The 12,746-nt window shown below is 34.2% G+C and overlaps 1 protein-coding gene across 4 annotated transcripts in view; it reads right to left on the reverse strand.

The window, feature by feature from the left end:
• LOC131030360 (sister chromatid cohesion protein SCC2) overlaps positions 1-12,388 on the reverse strand; it is a 210,478-nt gene extending 198,090 nt beyond the window's left edge. For 2 of the 4 annotated variants that reach the window (XM_057961149.2, XM_057961148.2), the window contains exons 1-3: positions 11,621-12,388; positions 3,450-3,562; positions 2,716-2,831 (exon numbers count right to left, since the gene is read on the reverse strand). In XM_057961149.2, coding sequence (XP_057817132.2) covers positions 2,716-2,831; positions 3,450-3,562; positions 11,621-11,838 — 447 coding nt within the window. In that variant the 5' untranslated portion in view covers positions 11,839-12,388. The remainder of the gene's footprint in view (positions 1-2,715; positions 2,832-3,449; positions 3,563-11,620) is intronic. The other 2 variants (XM_057961150.2, XM_057961151.2) reach the window with 1 other exon arrangement.
• Positions 12,389-12,746: the final 358 nt, after the last annotated feature.

Raw genomic sequence — 12,746 nt, forward strand, 5'->3', positions numbered from 1 at the left:
CCTGAAGTTGGAAATTTTGAAGGTTTTTGCTTCAGATCGCGACACTTTTTTCACATGGGTTTCAAGGTTGCGATTTTTTTGCAGTTTACGATTTTCTCCCACGTTGGCTCTATGAGTTTGGGCGCAGCTTTTTATTCGTGCATTGTTTTTCAACGCGACTCCAAACTAGTTTTCAGCCCACACATCTTTTTCTGCATGGACAACTCATTTTCCAACGTCTGTGTCTTATTCGACGGCTCGCGTTTTCAATAACTACGCATTTTTAGACGCGTTTTTTTTTTTTTTCCAGCAAGTTTCTTCTACGAGTGCTTTTTCTAGGTCACGAACTTTCTCTACTTTCCCCGCACAATTTGAATTTTTTTTTAACGGATTTCACGTTCCTCTTTTTGGACACGATTTTCGCTTTTTTTCTAGTCACAAGCGGGGAAGACTGTGTTCCGGCATCTATGACGGGATTCTTTTATTGAGGCTAGGGCACAATTTTCGGTGATTTTGGGTGTCGTTCACCTAGGTTTTTTTTGCAGCAAATGAAAGATTTTTGTGGGTGGGTTTTAATATTTTTTTCCAAAAAAATTTATTTGTATGGTTTTTATAATTTTTCCTAAAAAATTATTTGTGAGTTTTTTTATAATTTTTTGTCTTTAAAAAATTTATTTTGGGTTTTTATAATTTTTGTCCTTCAAAAATTATTCATGGGGTTTATAATTTTTCCCTTAAAATAATTATTGTTGGGTTTTTATAATTTTTTCCTCAAAAATTACTTGTATGGGTTTTCACGATTGTTTCCTAAAAAATTGTTTGTTGGGTTTTCTATTTTTTCCCCATAAAAAATCATGGGAGGGTTTTGCTTTATTTTTTCCTCACAAATCAGGGAGTAATGTTTTACTGCGTGAAGTCTCGAATTTTGTCATGCGACGTTTTAGGGTTTTGTTCAATCTTTTCCTCAAAAATCATTTCAAGGTTTTGTTCAATCTTTTCCTCAAAAATCATTTCAGGGTTTTGTTCTTGTTTAAGGTTTTTTTTTAATCATTTTTTCCCACAAAAACTAATGATTTGTAACTTCAGTTTCGGAGGGTTTGCCGATTTTTCCTCAAAATTGTGGTTACAAGTTTAAATTTGATTAGCCAACATCAAGTTGGATGGATTCTGGAAATCTTGGTCATTAACACTTTGCAGATCCTAGGAGAGTCTCCGCAGCAGCAGAGTGTTCTTTGCGTTTATGACCAAAAGACCTACAGTGTCTTCTATAGGGTAGTTAGTTGATACAATGACCATTAAAGGACGGTATTAGAATATTTAATTATATTTAGTCAACTACGTTTAGTTGTTCTATTAATGGTCATTTAGTTCATTTAATTCGTTGAGTTTGTTTAGCTTAACTATTGCTTCTTTTATTAGAAGGCATAGTTAGCATTTTAGCTTTTTAGCTTTTTAGCTTTAGTTAAACGGTTTGTTCTTTTTATAACACTGTCTTGTAATCTCTATTTAAGGAGCCTTCATCTCCTTTGTTAATACATCGATTATTTGAGCAATTAATTTTTCAGCCCTGAAGGACCTGATGATATAAATACACCTTTGAAGTTGGGAGGTTTGCAACCAGAATAAAGCTAGTTGGTTCCCTCACACATGGACTCCCTTCAATGGAGTAGCACAAACAAGCCCACACACACCTTGGTAACATTTATTTCATCTATAAACCAAAGCCCCCACATTAGCTTTAACCCTTCCCCCTAACTCAAACAGGCTGGAACAAGAACACTTAGAAATGAGATGGAAAAGAAATCTTCACCTGGAGTACAAATTGGGCTTAATCACCCCGATTGAACAGGTCCACCAAGCCAACCTTAACAACATGACTAAACCAAGAACACACCAATTCTAGCATTTACCGCTAATAAGTAGCATATGCAGTGAATGGCTTGTATCCATAACCCTCATTATAAAGTCCTAGTTTCTTGCAACAAGAAGAACTTCTAAAATCTTGCAGTTGTTGAAGATGGAAAACTTGTACAGATATTAGCATTTATGACTATTTAACAAATGACATAGTTTTCTTGCAAAGCTACCAATATTATAGAACCAACACACCTACACTTGTTAACTAATATCCAAAACCCTTTGCAACTGCCTCTCCAAGTTCACTATATTTATATAAAAACAAAATTAGACCACACAAAGAGAATCAACAAAATACCAAAATTGAATAAATACAAGCAGAATTACCTAACGAGATACCAAGGCTGCCACAATAACATCATCAATATAAAGTTTAAACAAGCAGACTATGCTCTTCAGCTTAAAAAAACCACTGTGCCCTTGTAAATGGACAAATAATCATGAGTAGATGTTTCATGGCATGTCTCATCCTTTGACAAATTGAAACAACTCGTTATAACAAGATTCTCTTCAGAAGACTACATGTCCCCACAAAAAAATATTATGGAAGTTTCAAAAAAATTACACAAACAAGTATGAACTCCAATTATCATAAAATGTTAAAAGTAAATATAAACAGCGATTCAAATAACTCCTCTTAACATTTCAAAAGAACTACTAGAAAATGTTTGAGCAGATAACTTATTATCATTCAGAAAATCAACCTATAGTTCATCCAAAGCCAACCAGGTGATCTTAACAATGCCTTCCTAAAACAGTTTATGACACACTAGTAGCAACTACAAACATATTAATGTGCAAATGTATCATGCATATTACTTGAGGATTGGCAGAAGATCCTTTATGACTATATGTCAATGGAGTTCCACTGTGTTGATTTTGTTGAGAACCTCTATCAGAAGAAGAATGCTGAAAACCCCGCAGCTTGCCATTACCTGAGAAATTTAAACAATCAGATATTGGACAAGCAAGAATATCTCAAAGAAGGTGAGTGATATTTATTAAATAGTACTAGACCACTGCAAGCACAAATGACACATGAGAAGATTTAACAAAATAGAGAAAGACATTTAGTTTGTCTAGCAACAACTACTTTTAAGACAGTGAAGGGAATCCAAACAAAGAGCAATTATCTAAAGAATCCCAAGGTCAGTTAAGTGCACCGACTAAAGTTACAAAAGATTATATGATGCACCATTCATAGTAAAAAAAAATCTTCTAGGAATAAATTGTTCCCAACATAGAAGCTTACCCTACAACCCCAGAAACAAATATCTAACCCAAATTCTGCTTTATTTTATAACAAAAACAAACTTAAAGACTCTCAGTATGTGCATTCCTAAAATATCCACAATTTCCACCACTCTTTTCACATCAAGCAAAACTTCCTAGAATGCATGAATACAATCTACATATGTTGTATTCTAAGTCCATCTCACTCTCTCCATGTTGTAAATGATTTATGCCGCAAGAAAGAAAAAACCTAGCAAAAGCATTAATAAAAACAAGCAAATGGACAAACTATGATGAAGACCATCCTTCATTTTGAATACCTGGTGTTTTACAACTGAAAGCACTAGGATCATGATCAAGAACAGCTGCAAGAACACTTGCTGTATCACTTGAAACTAAAGCTTCCTCATTTCTCATATGATATTTTAGACACCTGGCCATAATAACATTTAGAAAGGAATCAATTTTTTATCTAGAAGATAATAGCAAGATGAAAGGTAACAAGGAAAGCGACACTTCCACATAAAACCCAAGCATGCAAAAGGTAAGAGAAACCTAAAACTGAACAGATGATAACATAAGTATTATTTCAGTATTATCTAACCATACAGAGAAGTCTAATCTTGGAAGGAAATCTATAAGAAAACGCTAGAAGAGACATCCCAGTTGTGACAAAAACCTATTTAGACCCTTATGATGATGACATCATGACCTCATTATTTATGGCATCATCTTTATATTCATTTGGTATTGTCTATGAGAACAACAACAAACTATGCATATAATCTAGTGAATTATGACATACTTTTTTAATATGCCATGCTAGCACACACAGCAACATCAATTGAGCATGTAGATTGATGATAAAAATAATAAAATATACAATGTTTCCTTTGGGATGTTCTACTTGTCATCCAAAATTTTCTCCATCTTCAGCTTGAAAATTCATCAACTGAATAAAATGACAGCTTTTGGATATTTGAGCTAATTCACTGTTGAAAAAAAACTAAAACGGCATTAGTAGCTAATTCACTGTTGTGGACCATTATGAAGACTCTTTTTGACATTCAATTAATATATTAACTAGAATTGACACTATTATGTGCACTTGTATGTATACTGCCAAGGCTACATGTTGAGGCATCCCCATTCTCAACAGCATTTCTGAAGTGGTGGGGTGGAGAGGAAAGTCCCCTAGCAGTCCCCATGTTTTTGCAAAACCCTAGAACATCACTTGGACGTCAAAAAAACTTAGACTTCGTTTCCTTTTTTTCAGATTGCTCTTTGCTATTAGCCACCCAAACCCACAATTTCACAGCAGCTTATCACACATTGCTTTGCAAGCAAAAATAAGCAGCAATAACATGTGTGTGATGGAGAGTGACGAAGTAAATGTCAATATAAAGTCAAGGCAAAACAAGTTTAAAGGAGTGTTGGGGGGTCCTCTTCATTTGAAAACACAAATGTTGTTGCAACAAACTATTTTGCTTGCCCTTTACCCAAATGCAAGGATTTTGCAAAAGGCCCTTTCAACTCCGAAAAAGCTTTTGATGCAAATTGTAACCGTTTTGGACAATATTAGACCATTAATGTAGGGAGGCAGCAAACATTGGTTGTATCATATTTGCAAACTGATTTTTATGAGCTATGGTAGATTGGGACAATTGATTAGGTGAGAGTAGACAAAGGGTTGGAGTTTCTGGGGAAATAACATCAAAACAGAGAATTGAAATAACAAAGCTAGTTGGGGAGAGTGAGGCAAAAACTAGTAGTAGTAGACATGCATCCACGCCATTGCCATCTATTCAGAAGTATTACTATGTATCAACTGGAGATAATTATGATTAATGTTCCACAAAGTTTCCTAATGGGGGGACACGGGACACCAGGATGAATTTTGGGGACTAGGGGACCAAGGGCCTAAATTTGGGGACGGTGGGGGAGCAGTACTGATATAAAAATAGAGGTAAATTGAAATCTTCAAGGCAAAATCTGCAATATGATATCTCTATGAGTGCCCTATGAAGGCCAACTAGTTTTCACAAAGTTAAAGGTTGCAATCAGTATGTAATGGAATTTGCCATATAGCAAGCAACCCAGCAACATCCCCGACAAAGATGTCAGAAGTGGTGGTGTTGCGGGGAGATGTTTCCCCCAAATCCCCAAGTCTCAGAAACATTCCCTTACAGGGGACACAGGTTTTTTGGGGGGGGACACGTCCCCATGGAACACTGGTTATGATACAGGAAAGAGGAAGGCCACTTCTATTACAAGTGAGAAAAAAATAGTGGGTAGGTTGTTAAAAATTTGCAACAATGTGAAGATGCTAATGATTCCAAGTTGGTAGCATGTCCCTATCAAGATTCAACATAAGAAATGAATGCTTATGTGGATGATTGCTTCGACTTAGGGCACTCTACGAAGAGCTTGAAGTGGGGTTTTCAGCTCTCTTCCAGTATGTACTTTTCTGAGGGAATGCCAATGAAAGAAGTTCGTTGGAGGAGCAAGAGGAACAAGGTCAATATGTTCTAGATCAGAATTAAAATCTAACGTGGCCTATAAGAATGCATGCAATATTTTCCATTCCTATAGTGATTATTTTTGTCTATGCTTGTAAAGAAAACGGATGGTCCTCTACTGACCATATAGATTTGCTTTTGTGGCGAATATGGATAGTCACTCCCAGTTCGGAATAATACAGATGGATTACAATTCTTTAAGGAATATTCAGAGAGAAGGTCAAAACTTATGGGTGGAGCTATTTCAAAGTAAGAATTCCTTAAATCTTGTTCTGTCAAGCTCAATCGATCCAACCATGGACAAAGAAGGGCTCCATCTGAAGGTCCCAAACTTTGTGATTGATAGATATTCAACTAGACTTGAAAACACTTAGATAGGGAAGTTCCTAGGTTTCAAACCTGATATTGATATCTTTAGGAATTGGTCTCACCTTAAATGGCAACCAATAGGTCAAATTGAGATCTCTACAATTGTCAAAGGCTTTTTCTTGATATCTTTTTCAAATCTCGATGACTATGTCCAAACTCTACCAGGTTGATCATGGCTTTTAGGGAGAAAACCTATGTTGTTAAGAACATAGAGATTGGGATTTAATCTGAAGGTACTTGAATATTGGGAAGATGAAGTCATCATAAGCATTGCTAAATCCTTTGGACAACTTATTACTTTTGATGCTATAACAAAATGAACAAAACATCTAGTTTGTACCAAATTTTGTGCGATTGCTAATGGTGATAAGGATATTCGTTCATCTATCACTCTATCTTCAAAATTCGATAGCTGGGTTAAATAGATAGAACACAAGAGCACCACATTCGCTTGCCTAAATTCTCATATGTCAAGCCACTCCACAAGATTGTGCCCACTAAGAAAAAGGACCAAAAGGTCAAGAGGAAGAAGAAAAAGCCTAAACAAAATATAATAAAGGAAGAAAAAGAAAAAGAAGCTAAGAGTTTGTTAGTTTAAGGGGTTAAAAGCTTGAGAAACAAACGAAGACAAGAGCAAGAATTCCTAGATGACCAGCTAGGCTCGAATTCTACTCAAATCAATCTATGAAGTAGCTACTGCCAAAAATGGTGAAGCACAAATGAAGTTTAATGAAGAGAAGTAATAAATTTTCTTCATGCTTCTGTGACCCAAAAGACATATAAACAAAAGAGAAATTCATGGGTTTAATAAGACGAAGGGGAAAGGTATTGGAAGTGTTGTGGATATTTCAATATTGGAAGTCGGAAAATCAATGATAAGAATCTAGTTGATGTTGAAGTCATCCCTTGCTCCTTGGTCTATCCCTTGGAGTTTCAATTGTCCTCCCCTAACTCAAATTTACACCAAGTCTTATAGCAATCTTGCATCCAACAAAAAAAAATACTAAGAAAGTAGCACACATAGGAGATGAAGGCCAAATCAAAAGGAAGTTTGTAGCAGGGAAATAGAGAAAGCTATAGCTAACGGTAGTCAAGGAACTCTAGAACTTAGAAGTTCCAAGCCATTAGCCAAGAATCATAATAAAGTTCTTTCCCTAGAATTTATGAAGGCTGAATGGCCTGAATATTTTGTTTTTAGGAAAGTTCTTTTGGTAGGATCATTCTTGTGGCCCTTTCGCTATTCGCTGAAACCTCTTGTGGATGTAGTGTTGTTTCGCTGTGGGTAGAGTCCTTTGCTACCCCTGCTAGTTATTTGTATGTTGTGTGTTTGAACTTCATTGTTACATCTATTTTATCTTTTGTCAAAGGGTATGGTGAGGAGGCTATAGGACACCTCACTAGGTACACCACCTCATATGAGATGGCAAAAGGCTACATGAGGCCAAGAGGGATGGTATATTCACTCTTGGGCCTAGGGTAGAGGATCGCTTTGGGAACCCTATCATGTCTCCTTATCCTACCCTTTTTATGGTTGGACTCCATTAATGAATTAGGTATATCATATGATTAAGATAATGTTCCTAACCCTAGTAGGAAAGATCCATTTTATTAATTATGCTTTCAATAATTATCTAACATGATCGTAGGATCTCAACCAAGATCTATTTTGCTCAACAATTTAATTTGGTAAATGATATCTCTATCTCCATTTCATTTCTTGGAATTGTGATTTTAGGGCAAAAAATAGGGCATTTATAAAAGGGGGCATTACATACATATATATACATATGTGTGTGTACGTATGATGTATGTATGCATCATATAATATGCATATATATAATGTTACATTCCATAATAATAAACATATACATATAAAATTTATACCATAACAATATACATATACATATATAATGTATACCATTATATAATATATGTATGGTATAATAATATTAATCTACAGACAACATAATATTATATATAAACACACATACATGCATATTATATGTACGTATTTATTATTATATATACGTAGACATATATACATACAAATATATATATATATATATATATATATACACACACATACATGCACATATATGTTTGTATTTATAGATGTATACATATATATGTTTGTGTATATGTATGTATACATACCAACATATATATGCATGTATGTATACATACATACAAGCATATATGTATATGTATGTATACATATATGTGTTTGTATATTTTATAGATATAAATGTACATGTAATGTATGTCTATTTTAATGTTTATGTATAATACATACATATATATATGTAATGTATACAAACATTTATATGTATATATGCATATATACACATATATGTATGTGTATATATACACACATGCACATATGTGTTTGTATGTATATATATTATATATATATATATATGTATAAATTTATACATGCATACAATTTTTTATTTTTTCTAAATCTGGTCAGACCAATAAAACTAGTTCCATATATAATTTCCTCTAATGTGGAATGGAATTAAGAAAATAATTTCTGATGATTTACGTTTCAGCTTAAGGGCTCTGAATAAGAATATAGTATACTTACCCCAAATTTTGATCTAATGCAAGCATCAATTGACTTATCCCCTTTATATACATATATATATATATATATATATATATATATATATATATATATATATATATATATTTATATATATATATTTATGCATATGTACACATACATGCACATATATGTTTTTATTTATAGATGTATACATATATATGTTTGTGTATATGTATGTATACATACCAACATATAAATGCATGTATGTATACATACATACAAGCATATATGTATATGTATGTATACATATATGTGTTTGTATATTTTATAGATATAAATATACATGTAATGTATGTCTATTTCAATGTTTATGTATAATACATACATATATATATGTAATGTATACAAACATTTATATGTATATATGCATACATACACATATATGTATTTGTATATATACACACATGCACATATGTGTTTGTATGTATATATATTATATATATATGTATATATGTATAAATTTATACATGCATACAATATTTTATTTTTTCTAAATCTGGTCAGACCAATAAAACTAGTTCCATATATAATTTCCTCTAATAAGAATAATTTCCTCTAATGTGGAATGGAATTAAGAAAATAATTTCTGATGATTTACGTTTCAGCTTAAGGGCTCTGAATAAGAATATAGTATACTTACCCCAAATTTTGATCTAATGCAAGCATCATTTGACTTATCCCCTTTTCGAATTTCCTAGCTTCAGAGTCATCACAACTTAACCAGTTAACCGCTAATTTTTTTTTCATTTATAATTACTCAGTTAGAGAAATTCAATGCAACAACAGGATGTCCCCAATAAAAGAGCTGTTTAGAAGAAAGTGTATGACATGAGCTTGTAACCCCCTAGAGCACTTTGGCTCAAAACAAACATCGCTGGATCTAATAAGAATTCATACACGGCAAAGCTGAAGGTCTATGTCAGGATATGATTGGCAATGTCAACGTTTTTTTTTGTTTGGATCTCCGCGAATATAATAATAATTTCACAAGGCATTGGCTATTTTGAGAGGTGTCAGTCAATCTTACATATTCAGATCTATTGAAGATGATCATGGAAACGAATTCTCAAATTTTAGCCATCTCCTGCCTCTCGAACAAGAACCTGAAGAATTGAAGCTAAATGAGATCATTAATGATGTCCGTTGGCTTCCTGAGAAGTTTCAAGTGTATCATGCTCAATATTCTCCTAGAGATGCCGAAATGTGACGGGTCTTCTGGATAAAAGTATTTTCACCCTTAAGGAAGACCATATATGGAGGGAATATTCCTAACCTTTGGCTTGTATCAAGCCTCCAATCCATTATTTCTAATGACATAAATAAAAAGAATTTAGGGAACCTCGTTAATTATCTTTTTTTTAAATAATTCTAGGCCTAAACCTGTTACTTAGAGCCCATGTGTTTAAAATTCCCCATCATAAGTTCTTTAAGTCTATTTTCTCTCCTAGCATGTCATTTGCTGCCGCCAGCCGTCTATCTTGTCTTATGGTGAGCCATAGACATCTTGCACATGCAGAAGATAAGTAGGAGATGGAAAATGGACTACATTTGGCCTTGCCCCAAAATTGATTTTGTTTCGACTCCTTTCTCCATCAATGTCCATCTGTTTTTTCGAAACATCCTGGCTGCATTTTCGTTCTTTGTTGCGGTTTCTTGTTAATGCAAGGGATAGTTGCAGATCATTTGTAGACAAGAATGGTTTTTAGGCTTTTAGCGAATTGGGCCTTATCTTTCCATTCCTGGGCAAAGCTGGCATTTGTTGGCGGGAAAAAAATCTCTACAACTTCCAAGAATGTAAAGTCAATCAATACCCCTGCTAAACATTCCAATAAGTGCCCTACAGCTACCAAAGATCTCTCTGCACTCCTTGCTTCCAAATTTGGCAAGACGCCGAGACTGGATGCTAACACCCACTTGCAAGAGCACTTGTTAGCCAGTCACTCCTCTCCCTGGACCAGGCGGTATAGTGACTGATTAAAAAGACGTACTACTGGGCATGATAAAAGACTAACAAACATGTGGCCTCTAAAAGTCCCCTTATTCTCTGTTGCCTTCCCCGCCAACCCTATGGATACAAGGGACAGACATTCTGTCTTTAAAAATGTCGTTGCCATCACACAATTCAACCATGTTTAGTTAAGGGACACCCAAATGGCCAAATGTTGAAAGCTGCAATCGTGATGAATTGAAAAATTTACGGAGCAATTGCTCGAACAGACATCTGTATACCTCGCTGAATCTTACATTAAGCACGTCTTTCAGCTTCTAAAGAGGCAACCTGTTTGTAATTAATTGCCGAATTGAAGATTAAACAATCTACAACATCTAGTCGATTAAACAATCTACAACATCTAGTCGATTAAACAATCTACATCTATGACTAGAAAATTGAAGCAGGCCAAAAGCAGAAGACTGCGGTCTTCAACATTGAAAACACATGGCACATCACACGATCCAAAATTCATCGCAAAAAAAAACCCTGCATTTCAACGTATCACCTACAACCAAAAACAGGTCCAATATAATTATGGTCCTCTTTAGGTATAATGTAAATGTATTTAATTTTTTCAAAATTCTCGGATAAACTGAGATTTTGTATTTAACTGACGTTTCGAATAAGCTACCACAAACATGCTCGGGGAAACTACTTTTGGTGAGGTCAGCTTAACTTAAAAAGCGCTCAACAGTTATATAACCTAAAATGTCAAAGCATTGCGTAAAGAACAGGACTTGCTAAAATTAGAACATAAATTATAGACCGAAGCAGTCCTAAGCTCGAAACCCCGGGGTCGTCATAAAGCAAAGGGAATAAGCGGCAAATATCAAATATGTCGGTAAATTTGAAAAAGCGTGCCAGTGAGACAAAATATCATAGACTTACACAGCTATAACCAGAAGCGTTCATATTCGTTTACATACACTATCATGTCTATAAGAGACAAAATATGTTGAAATAAAAAGCGAGAGAATATAATACAGGAAACAAAAGACTCACAAATAACTGACGTCGGTGGCTTTAAGAAGCTCTGCAATTTTGCTGCCTACAGACATTACTGAAGAGCTCTCCGCGGCTCGAACTCGCGACGCAGTCTCTCCATCTTCAACCAAAGAAAGCTCCTGTGAATTGGCCCCAAAGCAGAAAGGAAGATGAAGTAGAGGTAAATAAGGCACAATTTCTGTGTGACTGGTTAAGCAAAGCCTGTGAGTAGCCATGCCTCAACAAAATTCTACCCCCTTCTCTCTTCACATTACAGCTTACATCATTCAAATTACTCCAACATGTCCTTTGCTTTTCACTGCCGCGGACAAATTCCTCTAAATATTATAATTCATAATTATGAAAGTCCAGTGAAATGCTTTAGCCGCGCTGCAACACTACAAGCCTTTACTCCCAGAATTTTTACAGTAAAATCACGAGTTACAGCTGTCGCAGAGAGTGTAAATTTGTGACTGCTAGGGCAAAATGAAAATTGAACAAATTATTCCTCCCCACGAACAAAATCATTTGCATCTCATATTCCATAGACGAAAAGCCGGTGGATATTTTTTCCCCTGGTTTTGCATTTTGGTAAATTTCATGTGTGACAGCTGGACGAGCGGTGTAATAAAAAAATGTTTGGCTTTGAAAGGGATTAGGGTTTAACATATTTTGTTAAAGAGTTTTTCTGGGTTTAACATATTTTGTTAAAGAGTTTTTCTGGGTTTAAGTCTTGCCATACACGCTGATGGATACTAGTAAATAAATTTTCAGATGTTTCAAATTCCTTTTGTGTCAATGCTAGTCTTGACTTCTCTTGAAACATTTAAAAATAAAAAAGATCTCTTAGGTGGGGACGAAACCCAACTACTCTTTTGGGTTTATTTTGAAACTTTGATAGCAAGTTTGTCTTTAATTGTCTTATATTAAAAAAATTATATTATTATATTTAATATCTTATATGTTGTATTATAATTGTTATTAATATATATTAAATAATAATAATATATGATATGCTCAGAAATATTCTTGGTGATTAAATTATTAAAAACTAGCATATGTATTCTTAATAATCTCTATAAAGTTAGCTGACAAATATCTAAACTTTAATTTTTTTTATTCTACGTAAATAATGTAACTTTAT

Source organism: Cryptomeria japonica, chromosome 2, assembly GCF_030272615.1.
Source record: "Cryptomeria japonica chromosome 2, Sugi_1.0, whole genome shotgun sequence".
Taxonomy (NCBI): domain Eukaryota; kingdom Viridiplantae; phylum Streptophyta; class Pinopsida; order Cupressales; family Cupressaceae; genus Cryptomeria; species Cryptomeria japonica.